Consider the following 13077-nt stretch of genomic DNA (forward strand, 5'->3'; position numbering starts at 1 on the left):
CAAAGCCTCATTGACCAATCACTTTCTACACAAACAGCCATTTTACAAACATCAAAATATTAATGTGTGCCACCTAGTGGTGGAAATGATCTTTTACTAAATGTACCATAGTTCCTGTATTGGCCATAGATGAGTCTTAAGTTTCCAGCTCATAGAATAACACACAACACTGAGAACAACCAAGACACATCGTTTGTCTTTTGTATAGAAGAAAACTGGCTTGATGAGAAAGACTCGTCCGTAGACCAAAGTGTTAATTCAATAGAAAAATTAGAATATACATTTATTAATTAGAAACATCTTATTTATTATATGAATATTTTATAATAATAATTGTTACAGTGTTTACTTATGTTATTTTAATTATTTTCAAAAAAACATATTTAAAATGTGTCTTGTTTAGATCCAAGATAGTTATGACGACTTCAAAGAAGACAAAAAGAACGAACCAATGCAGTTACGAAGTTCAAGAAAAAATGGTAAGTCTGTCAAAATAAAGAAATCTATAATAATTTTATTTCTATAAAAACTAACAATCAAATATACACAGGGTAATCAAAAAGTAACATTACAAAGCATATAACACAGACAAATGCTTCTATTACAAAAGTAAAAACATACATAGCATATTGCTTGCAGATAAATCCCTATCTCAACATAGAAATCATTTGAAGATGTTGATTGTCTCTAGTGCTGCAGCTATGCAGTAACAAGGACAGGAATCACTCTCAGCTTACACTCTCATCATTTCAATAAAAAAAGTGAATGGTTTCTTTCAAATGTGAAAAATATGAGATAGAATGGATCTGTCATGTTGTGTCTCTCCATGGCTGTAAAGGGTGTGGCAATCACAGTGCGCAAGGTCTTGGCTGCCAAATATACAAGCTCAGAAACACAGCTCCTCTTCCTTTTGGTCCTGTTCTGTCCTCATAATATATAATGAATAAATGTGTAATGTGTTAATGATTTGTATCTATTTCCTTCCTCAGACACAAATCAGTAAGATGAGAATCTTACAGGATCAGATCTATGTAAGGACTGTATGGGAAGAACAATTTCTTGAAATATCTGCAGCAAATCTGCCATTCAACATATCTTTTATAAGCTGGCATCGTCATGAAGGAAAATAATGTCTCGCTTAAGTTAAAGTGTTGCAATAAAAACCATGAATTCCTATAGGTGGAACTTTTTAGGTCCCTAAAAGTTAACTGCTGAAATTTCTTTGCAAGACCATTTTTCTTATCTTGCCATCATTTGTAAATGTAATAACTGTCATTTTAACCATTCGTGTTGCCAGTCTGAGTCATTACTAACATCTCCATTGGAATTATACTTGACAATGCTTTGACTTATAAACTGTGGACTTTAAAGAATTAATTTTTAATTACACCCTGTATAATATTCATTTATTTTATTTCTGTCAAATTGTTTTAGTTTCAACATTGATCATTTATATATTGATGAGATTTAACAGCATTGACCATTTCTTAAAGTTATAATTTTTTAATACATAGTTTAAAGAAAACTTTTACATTAAAACATTGAACTTTTAATTTTTATATAAAATTTGTGAACTTTTGTGTTTTTGTATTTATTGAAATTATCAAGTCCAAACAAATTTGACTACTGTATATTCATAACTTCCAACTTGCTCTGAAGATAGACTTTACATCAAAAAAGATTAGATAAGGCAAGTACAGTAAACCTATATAAACAGGAATTGCACAGTACTGAACACTTTCTTGTTTGTCAAGTTTGTTTTGAACATGGTTTTTCTAAACAAGGAAAATTGCTCAGTATTGAAGAAAGTTTCCATTTTATTCAGATTCTTTTTTGAACATGGTTTTTACTGTATCTTATCTGTTGATTATTCATGTTCACTTCAATAAGCAGTTGGAAGTTATTAAAATTAAAATGTCATTTAAATGCTTTTTATTCTATCCCATAAATTTCTAACATTTATAATTTTAATATGTTTTAAGAGAATGAAAGTTGTAAATCCAAGTCTAGCAAGCTGGATGAAGTTCAATGTCCCTGTGGACTTACAAAGGTAAACTTTTAGAGAAAATATTTTATTGTAAAATTTTGTCAGATGGCAATTATGTAAAAATAAATTTGAAGACAAATGGTGGTTCCTCTTGGACAGACTGTCTTCAAATTTATTTTATATTTTCACATTAATCAAATAATACACACACATTCGTGAAGATAAAAGCAATAGCAGTTTTTGAATTTTATTTTAAAATTTGATATTAAACTTTGAATAAAATTTGTTATATGTAATCTAGAAAAGTTTATTAATGTACATATTAGCCCAGGATTATTATAGTTCTGTAGATTTGTTGATTTTCTTTTTGAAAACGTGTCCTGTTATATATTTGTGGTGTAGTAAACACTAGTATTGTGTTTTATTCCAAAGACACATGGCAAATTTTCCATCAAATTCCTTTATTAGTTGATACGGTACATTGTTTTTTACTCGTTTCGGGCTTTGCCCCTCTTCAGTCAACTAAAATACAATATATATATTTTAACTTATTACAGTAGAGAATTTACATAAAACAAAGAGTACATAAACCATATATAGATGTACCTTTTGGTTATACTTTAAAGCAGATTTTACATGTTTTTAAATTATACAAAGTGTAACCAAAAGGTCTATATATGGTTTATGTACTCATTGTTTTATGTAAATTCTCTACTGTATTAAGTTAAAATATATATATTGTATTTTAGTTGACTGAAGAGGGGCAAAGCCCGAAACGAATACAAAACAATGTACCGTATCGACTCAACTATTAAAGGAATTTGATGGAAAATTTGCCATGTGTCTTTGGAATAAAACACAATACTAGTGTTTACTACGCCACATTATTATAGTTATTTTGAAAATTTAAGACTATACAAAAAATGAGGGCTAATATGTACAATTATGTAAATAATTCTGAGCCGCCAGAGGACTCTCAGCTTCAATGTGATTACAAAAGTGTTATGAAGAATTTATTTTTAATGTTTGTAGATGTTGTAGCCTACAAGAAAGGGTCAATGTCCAGATCATTTTTAATTGGGAATTTTTGATAGTATTTGTCTGTTTTTAGAAGTTTTACTTCAAGTCGCCTGCTGTTTGTGGTTCCTGGATTGGAATTAAAAAAGGATATAAATAGGAAAAAGGACTCATTATTTGTATAGTCTTAAATTTTCAAAATTTTATTTAATTAAAATTAACGTTAAGTTTATTTCACGAATATGTTGTGTTGTAATACTAAATTCCTTTTCAGTTAATATTTCTCCTTTTATACCACGTTACAATATTGTTATGCAAACTATAAAAAATAGAAGAATTATCATCATAATAATACTTTTTCTTTAATATGCAATTATAAATTCAAAACTGAAGGATGAACACAATTGCCAATGGTCATAGCTAGAAAAAGTTACCAACTGGCTCGGTGACATACTGATGGGTCTCTCTATCTGGGTATTGGTAAGCATTCTTCATCCCTTCACCTATGTCCAACTACCGTATCTTTTTTCACCAAAAACATAAATCTTTAACCAAGAGTAATACACAGTAAATTATGACATTGACTAATATAGTTCTTGCCATAATTGTCTGCATTCATCTACAGTTCTCTCTATAATTTTTAAAAATATTAGAAAGAGAATATTATTGATTTTAAACCACATAATATTTGGAAAAAGAAATCCATTATTTTTATGTTTATTTCAAGACTTTATTTAACATGGTTTGGATTGTCCGACTTGTGTCAAAAATGCACCGTTTTGTTTTATAATTTGTTGCCATTTTAAAGGTAATTTCATAATGCTTCTCTCGTAGAAGACCTGGTCCCTATTGGTGAAAAACTCAACTAAGTGATTTTTACAATCTTCTCTTGATGTCAATTTCTTATCACTAAGGAAGTTTTGCAATGATAAAAAAGATGGTAATTGCATCAAAACTTTTCAACCAAGCTTCCTGAGTTTCTGGCGAGTCACTATAGACGTGTGTGGCCTGGCGTTGTCTTGATGAAACACAGCACCTCTCCTCTTGGCCAATTCTGGTCAATCGCTAGCTTCAAATGGTCCAATTGTTGACAGTAGAGGTCCAAATTTAGTGTTTGGCCATATGGAAGCAGCTCATAGAAGATGATTCCTTTCCAGTCCTATCAAATGCACAGCAAAACCTTCCTGGCCGTTAAATTTGAGCTGCTTCACCACACTTTGACCATGATTGTTTTTGCACAATATTATTGTATGTAACCCATTTCTCATCCCCAGTCATCATCCATTTAAGAAATAGGTTGATTTAATCCTGTTTGGCCAAGAAATTCAACCCATTATGTTTTTTGTGTCAATTCATGTGGCACGCAAACATGAGCTTCTTTTTGAATCCAGCTTTATGCAGATGATTTAAAACTGTTTTGTGGTCAATCTTTAGCTCCTGGGCGATACTACAACTGCTAACATTCCTGTCTACTTCAATCATTTCCATGATTTTATTGACATTTTCGACAATGGGCTTACCTGTGTGAGGTGCATCTTTAACATCAAAATTACCAGAATGGAATCGACAAAACCAAAATTACACATAATTGGCTGTGACAGTATTGAGACCATAAACACCATTCACAATTTCAGCTGCCTGGCTTGCATTTTCGCCTTTATCGAAGCAAAATTGTAAAACATACCTAATTGTTAACTTCCATCTTTTACACCCTATAACTCACAACTGAATCGACCAATCAAAAAACTGTAAGAGAATTTTTTTTAGTATGGAATGTCACTTTTCCAACAACCACAAGTCTGAACTTGTTTCATCAATACTTTACAAGATATATATCACTAAAGCCATCTAGCAACAAAATAATGGATTTCTTTTTCCCCAACCTAAATATATATATGAATTATAACAGCCTAAGAATGTAACTGTAAACCATCAGAGTTTGGTTGGATAAACAAACATTATTGGCAATTAAATGAGAAATTCCAAAACAGAAAGCCAGCTAAAACATTGAAATATCAACATCTGAAGGAACTGCATTTGTAACTTCTCTTGATAAAGAAGTATTCATAAAAGAAACATGGCAAATTATATATGTAATCCATGTGTCCACTGAAGAATTGACAATCAGCTACAGGTATTTATTTTTAAGTATAACAATATATTTTGAAATTTCTAACATTTGATTAAAGTAGAGAGAAAAATGTAAAGCATAAAATACTTTATAGATGAATGTATAAATTTTTATATTATGTTAATTCAATGTTAATTAAGTTTCAGAACAGAGTTCCATTAAAAGACAAAACAAAATTTAATATGACAACTTTTATATAAGAATAAAAAACTTTTATCATTAGTAATTACTATAAATCTCAATTTTTATTCAGAGGTGTCATTTGTGCTAGCTGGGAATTTTGAAAAGGATTTTGTCATATGTTATCCTCAAGAAGTGGGAAGATTCGATTGTGAGGTCTTGATCTTTTGTCACTGTGCACATGATAAAAAAATACTCAGTCCAGGAGCATTCTCTTGTTACTGTGGGAAACTCCAGGAACTGTCTGATCATCTAACAGAAGGAAGTTTGACACACTATGAATTTAAACTTGGGCAAATGCTGTCTGTATAAGCTTCCAGAAAGATATGCACAGCATTCAGAGAAGAGATGGTTAGTGATTGCCCAGCACAAAAATGATATAAAAATTTTCATCAGATGTCTCTTTTATAGATGCTTCCCATGAAGGATGGCAAATGACATTGATAACAACAAATTAAAGAGCTATTGAGACAGATTTGGTATAAATGGATGGATTTCACATGAACTCACAGCAGAAAACAAATACTAATCACAAAAAGCAAACTGTTTTTGGACAAACTACTGACTTACAATGAAAAATGGATTATGTACTAACAACAAGTGATCTTATCATTGGTTACCTTCCACATTAAAATATGCAGGTTGTGGTAATTAAGAAAGGGTCCCGTTAGCTGACTAAGACAAACACCCAAAAAAAGAATAAAAATACATACATAGCACTGTAAAAAAATTGAATTTATTTTTGTATAATATAGAAGATATAGGTTCAAATGGATTCCAACTCTAGGGAGATGTAACCAGCAGCCACCCTAACCCAAACGTCAACTGGATAATTACAAAACATCATGATTTGTAAAAATAACTAGAGATTAGTAATAAGTAATCCTTAAAACTAACTTAAACTACAGGAAAGTGGAGGACAGAACAGAATGGAGAACCCAGGTTGTACAAAAATTTTTCTGTTGCTGTGAGGGACCATGTGGTAACTTCCCTGGGCACGATTCTTACTTCTGTTCTCCTTTCTTCAGTCCAAGAGAATTTCTATAAATTTTTAGTCCAAGTCATTGGTCGTTTGTATGAGCTTGAAATTCATCAAGTTCAGAAACCGACTTTAATGTTGGTCCAAGAAGTTCAGGCATCTCTCTTCCTCCAATTTGGCTTTATCCATCTCTCAGGTACTCAACAACTCTCCCAATTCTCCTGTTCATCCTCTGTACAAGAATCAGCCAAAAAGTGACTTTCTTCCCACATGTGCCTTCTGGAAACATTGTTTTGATTTTAGAAAGTGGCCCCCACCTCCAAGAGGGAAGAATTAAGATTAGCACCTTTCCTTTAGAAAGTTCTAGAAGGAAGAAAGAACAAAGACTACAAACTAAACTTGAAATATATTATGGCTTATAGCCACAAGATATTGTTCATTATGACCTCTTATCTTCAAACTAAACAAATCACAGGAAAAGTTTACTCTGCTTGTCTGCAATGCATGCACGAGAAGCATTTCCAAAAACAGCCAGCACTGATTAATTGCAAAGATATTGTGTTTCTTCAAAATAATGCAAAATTTTACATTTCAAGAATGACTGGGGAAATTCTACCCAACTCACCATATTCATCAGACCTCTCACCATCTGATTTTCTTGTCACTTGACAATCATATGCATAACAATTTCAAAATCAAGAGGAATAAGGATTTTTGCTTCTAAAAAGGTTATATATTTTACTCTTACAAAATTCTTTAACTTGTTTCTCATTGGGAAAAAGTTCTTAATTGTGATGGTATTTATTTTTCAGAGAAAAATACCCTTGTTTTATGATTTAATTTTGTTTTAGAAAACTGCACAAACTTTTTTGGTTACATGTTAGATAAAAATGTAACTGAAACATTTGGATTGACATAAAATTCAATGTATCTGTCATTTGAGAATATTTCAAACTGCTCAGAAACATAATTAGTTATGATGGTACATAGGTTATACTGAAAATAATGACATATGAGAGATGTGCAACTATATACATGTATAGAGTAATAACTATTTTACTATATAAAATAGTTATTACTCTTATTTATCATTTTTGAACCCAATTGTCAAAGCCACTTTGGAAAAAAATCTTCGGAGTTTTTCTCCCAGCATTAGATAACATCTTGTGCTTTCCCTGTGCCATCAAAGCACCATCTCTGAAGGCTTTCCTTTATTCTGACCCTTGTTTTTTTACTGTGGGTGCAAGATCAGAGCTCTAAGGGAGATATGATACCACTGACGAGATGTAAAATGATGAGGAATTCACTTGGCACATTTTCCAGTATCCCAGGTTATGGCTAATCTGCTGGACAGCACTGTGATCACAGCCATTTTTTTCAGTAATCTCTTAGAGAGTGATATACTAGTGTATACAAATCACATCGTCCACCCTGTTTTGGTTTTTATCGACGACTGCCATCAATGACTTTCCAACTTGCAGTTTTATCTTCTTTAAACTTTTTTATCCATCTCTGCATACTCACATCAATTGTTGCCTCACCATACACATTTCTGAGCCTCTTGTAGATGTCAGCAGCAGTACATCCTTCTTTGGTCAGGAATTTGATAATAGCTGTTTGCTTCTCATATCCACGGTTTGACAAAATCTAGATATAAAGAAATTATGTTAGTCATGCAAGAAGAATTACTCTATCTTATTCTATCTTCTGATGGTGTGTGTAAAGACACAACATTTGGGTTAATACTCTAGTCTTGAAAAAAAAATGTCAGACATTACTTTTAAATACAGAGGTTATTCTGAGACAACAAATGCATGAATGTCCAACAAGAGTTCAAACTTTATAAATGGATAGCAGAGTAAACATTTTGTGAGTGATTCTAAGTCATACAATGAATTAACAGTATTAAATTGAGTTTACCAAATAAATTCACTATACATAATAATTGGTAATTTAAGAAATTTTTTTAGCAGTACAGATGTATGCAGATTACACACTACTATGTTTTCCTTGATTTATTTCCTGTCAATTACATCACACTCCCCAAAATCAAACCCATATCAAAAGATAAATGAGATTATTAAAATTTTTACAGCAGTTCAGTGAATTAGCCTAAAAAAGTGTTACCTTAAGGAAGTGATTTTTGAGAAAAAAAAGCTTTTTTTCCATTCTAAAGCATGGTTTTCCTTTAAATTTATAGTTCTGGAAGCCAAACCTTACAATTTTGTTCATATTTAATGAGATTTGTTATTTATAATTTAACTTTAAATCAATAAATTTACACAATTTGTGTGTATGTTATGATTTTGAAAATTAAAAAAATATATTCATTGATTTTAAAAATATAAATATACATAATGTTGCGTGAATTTACTGATTAACATTTTTGTATAAGTGAGGGGCTTGATGGAAAAATAGCATATCTCACCTTAGGAAGTTTTTGCAAAAGAGAGGATTAGTATTTTAATTCACCAGTATTTCAATATGCAACATTTTACTAATGCTGGAGTAACCTGTGGGATGTACTGTACAACTGAACTGTGAAAATTTCTTAGAAGACTGATCAACAATGCACAAATACAGATTTATTAATAACTTTTGTAGTTTTATGGGATATGTGCCATTTTTCCACCTAGCCCCTCAGTTACAAGAAAGTGTGTATGTGTAATTATTTTCAAAAATATTCTTTAAAAATCAATAATCAACAATTACTAAGAAAACAATTTTCATTTAATAAAGAAAAGAAACAAAAAAATAAGGCAAGGAAAAATTTTTTCAACTAGCATTGCATTATTGTAAAAAGTACAGTAGAGCATTGATTATCCTACTCAATTGGGGACTCAGGTTGGTCGGATAACTGAAAAAATCAGATAACCAAAAAGAATGAAAAAAATACATTATTAGTATAGTATATTAGTATATCCCATGTAATTAGTATATCGCTATTAACCAACTTTGTGTTGAATTTTCATCGATGCTAAGCCTAACAATTTTTTTTTTAAATAATAATCATCGCTATTGTATCGTTAAAAATTATTTTAAAATTATTTTATTGTTCACAAAACGAACCACCACTCATAATTAGAAAATTAAGTCTCATTTAAATACTGGCATCCCTTCAATGGTCGAGCCGGGTTGCCAGGTAAAACACAAAAATTTAACAAAAATTATATTAAGGTAGCCAAGACATAGCCAAATATTGTAGTGCCACATCACTAGCGAACATTTGAAATTTGCCGACTAGAACGGTCGGTTAACCGATGTGATGGTTAATCGGGGGTCAGATAATTGATGCTCTACTGTACTATTCTACTGATATTTGGTTCAATGTCTGTAACAGACTGAAGAGGGGCGAATGCCTGAAATGCATATCTGTACGGATTAACAGCTGATGACCAAATTATTTGCCAGGTGTCAATAAATTCACCAAGTCGTGACATTGAACCAAACAAAACAAGACGACGACGACACAGTTTCAACAAATAAATAAAAGTATTGATATATTAAATTAATTGAAAGCTCAAAATAATGTTTACCGTATCATGTTTCAGTACTGTAATTTATAATATTTTGATACTTTTGATATTCAGGAAGATCCTCTGATGTTATCCTGTGTATCATGCAACAAGAGGCAACACGCTATATGTTTTGGGATCCTGGATGAAAGTCAAATACCCAAAGAACACCTCTGTGAAAACTGTCAGTCTTTGAACTCGGACAGACCTCCTACGGATGCCTATCTCTCACGTTTAAAACCTATCGAGTTACAGGTACTTTTAAATATTTTGTTGATAAAATGTATATTGCTAACTGAAACATTACCAAATGAAAGAAAATGAGATATAGTTTAATGATAATGATAAAATATGATATAGTAGGAACATAAAATTTCTTACCAAATACTTTGTTTGGAGTTCACATATATATATATATATTATTTAACAATTAAATATTTAATATTTTACTCAAATAAATATAATTTAAAAATTAGATTCCTAACTATAGATGTGTATTATGTTGGAATAAATAATATGGAAATGTAACAGTATAATGGCTTTCGATTCCAGAAAGATTTATTTAATTACATTGCTTCTTTGTACAGTACTACACTTACTATTATTGTATTTTCACGGAATGACCGACATGCCAGTCTGTCCGAGGGAAACTAGGATGTCAGATATTTTCATATGGAAAAAACTGGCATACAGGTTTATCCTGGAGGAAATGCCAGTTTAAGTGAGGTTATACATCCCTCTTTAGATGGTGCGTTAAAAAAAAATGAAAGCATTACGTCAGGTTAAAAGGAACATTTTTATTTTCTAAAACTGAAACTGTCAGCATTTAAATGCATAATTGTATTTTTTTTATATAATTTACTCATTTTGTCTTCTTTCTAGTGGTGTAAAATAAGCATGTGAAATTTAAGTTGAACTTATTTACAACCAAAGTGAATGTAAATGTGAGGGGAAGGTATTATTTTTAAGTCAGGGTAGATGGTCAATGTAGCTTAATAATAATAATTATTATTAGTATTAAGTGTATTAGTAGTAGTAGTAGCAGTAATGTCAATAAGTTGTTAATTGTTTTATTGTCTTGTAAAGGAAAACACACTTCCTGATTTTATGTCTGTCAAATTATAATTAATTTTATATAACATTATATCTAAGAAAACTAGTTGTTAAACATGAAAAATATTTTAGTCACAATTTAATGGCATGCTGGTAACCCTGGGATTTTTATGCTGCATGCTGGTCATTCTGCAAAAATAAAATAGATGAATGAATCTTTTCTAATTTTACAATTACCATTTTATTTGCATTAATTCTATTATAATACCATTTCTCTTACATTGTACTGCTATGATTTTGTCTAGATAAGATTATTTAGAAAATCTTGTCAACAAACTGTCAAAGTATGAGATATAATCTTTTAACACTATTTGATTTTCTATAAACTAAATATAGCTGAACTATGATTAAGATAAGAAATTCAAAATAATCAATGATTTGAAGAATATACGTTTTAAGTACTGAAGGTAATGGACTTTGGATTTAATGGAAATTTTGTCCATTAAATCAAGGTTTTACAGTAAATGAAGACAGTAAAAAATATATACTGTCTGTCTTATTAATTTTTAGAAATCTTTACAAATAAACTACAGCAAAACTCTGCTTAATGCTGAGTCTGCTCAAAGCCTAAAAAAAGTTCAAATTTATACAGATTTAAATTATCACGGCATTTCATTGATTCGTATATAATATGATTATTTGTGAACAAGAACCAATCAACAAAAGGTGGCAAAAAAGGTGTACTTTCTTTAAATCTATGTTTGGTGCAATTTTGGAAAAAATATAACATCTTGGATGCCATAGGAAATATTGACTTTGCTTGGCAAGAATTAACTGATAAATGCATGAACGAAGTGTGGAAGAAGTTATGGCTAAAGGTATCCGACGAGAAGAGCCCATCGCTGTATAATTAGGTTGAACAAACTCAACCTAATCGATACAGCAGGACTAGGAGATGTAGACGAGCAGGATATTGAGGAGTTACAGCAGGTTTCTGACAAGAGCCTTACCGACAATGACAACTGGCAGAACATGGAATTCATGTTGAACTGGAAAATAGAGATTCTGAAAACAAAGAACCCAGAAAATTTCTCCACAGATTTCCTTAGTAAAAGTTTGGTAAGATAACCGAAATCATTAATCAAATTGTAGCGAATGATCCAGATTTTGAAAGGAGTGCAAAAGCAAAATGAAGCATTTTGGATGAGATCATCTGCTACTGACGTTTGCTTAAGGAAAGAAAAAAGCAACAAATGAAACTTCACAACTTTTCTGAAATTCTTGTTCTCTTGCAATAAAGTCAGGACCTTCATCACAAAAAATTAACTTTTCTGTGTGCCTGTTTGTGTGTTATTTAACATATTTTTATATTAATTTGTATAATAATATAACTTAAAATTAAAGTAAAATTTGTTTATTTTTGGTTGCGTGTTCCCCTATCCCTATTTACTCTATGTTAAAATGACCTTGTTTAACACTGTTTTGCATAGTGTTTTGTTGTCTAGGAACACATCCCCACATTAAGTGGGGTCTTACTGTATTAATGAAATTTTACAGATTAATAGTTATCCAGTAAATAGTCTGAGACATGAATCTGTAATAAGAATTTAAAGAATATATCCAAAAATTAATTATGAAATTTTTATGAAAGCCATAAAAACAAACCATTGAATTATAGTAGTGTAATGCCAAAAGACAAACTAAATAGATATTAATGCAATATTGAAAGCATGTGCATGTCATCTTTGAATTCCAAATACATTTTCATTGCCTAAACTAAATTGAATAGATACATCAACATATTTTAAAAAGGCATAAGAAAGTATGATTTTAGTTTACTAAACAATTTCCATTTATCATTAATTTGGTATGGCTTTATACTAATGAATTGGATTTTGAGAGATGTTTATATACTTTAGTAAAGTTTTTATTATTCATTTTAAGAATTGTTCAGTTCACTTTGTCTCTGAAGTAGTTTCTTCTTTCAGGCATTTGACAATCCATTTCACCAAAAGATTCTCAATGGGTTTAAGGTTTATTCTATTCTATTAAGTAAATGCTCAGGTCATCAACTCCATCAGAGTGCTAGTGATAATATACATTTGAAGTAGTGCCCCATTGATAAAATTATCCACTAAATGTTGCTATAATATAATCTAAGTTAATTTTGATTTTCACATTTTGGTTGTTTTGAATTAAGAATAACAGTTTTACA

At 30.6% G+C, this 13077-nt stretch overlaps 1 protein-coding gene across 1 annotated transcript in view; it reads left to right on the top strand.

Moving 5' to 3' along the window:
- LOC111640763 (meiosis-specific protein HOP1-like) overlaps nucleotides 1-13077 on the top strand; it is a 53972-nt gene that overhangs the window by 35451 nt on the left and 5444 nt on the right. Inside the window, exons 6-8 of the mRNA XM_023386816.1 lie at nucleotides 404-479; nucleotides 1983-2050; nucleotides 9885-10064. Of these exons, the coding sequence (XP_023242584.1) occupies nucleotides 404-479; nucleotides 1983-2050; nucleotides 9885-10064 (324 nt within the window). The remainder of the gene's footprint in view (nucleotides 1-403; nucleotides 480-1982; nucleotides 2051-9884; nucleotides 10065-13077) is intronic.

The sequence above is a fragment of the Centruroides sculpturatus genome, unplaced genomic scaffold (assembly GCF_000671375.1).
Source record: "Centruroides sculpturatus isolate CEXI.00-Female unplaced genomic scaffold, Cexi_2.0 scaffold1477, whole genome shotgun sequence".
In the NCBI taxonomy this organism is placed as follows: domain Eukaryota; kingdom Metazoa; phylum Arthropoda; class Arachnida; order Scorpiones; family Buthidae; genus Centruroides; species Centruroides sculpturatus.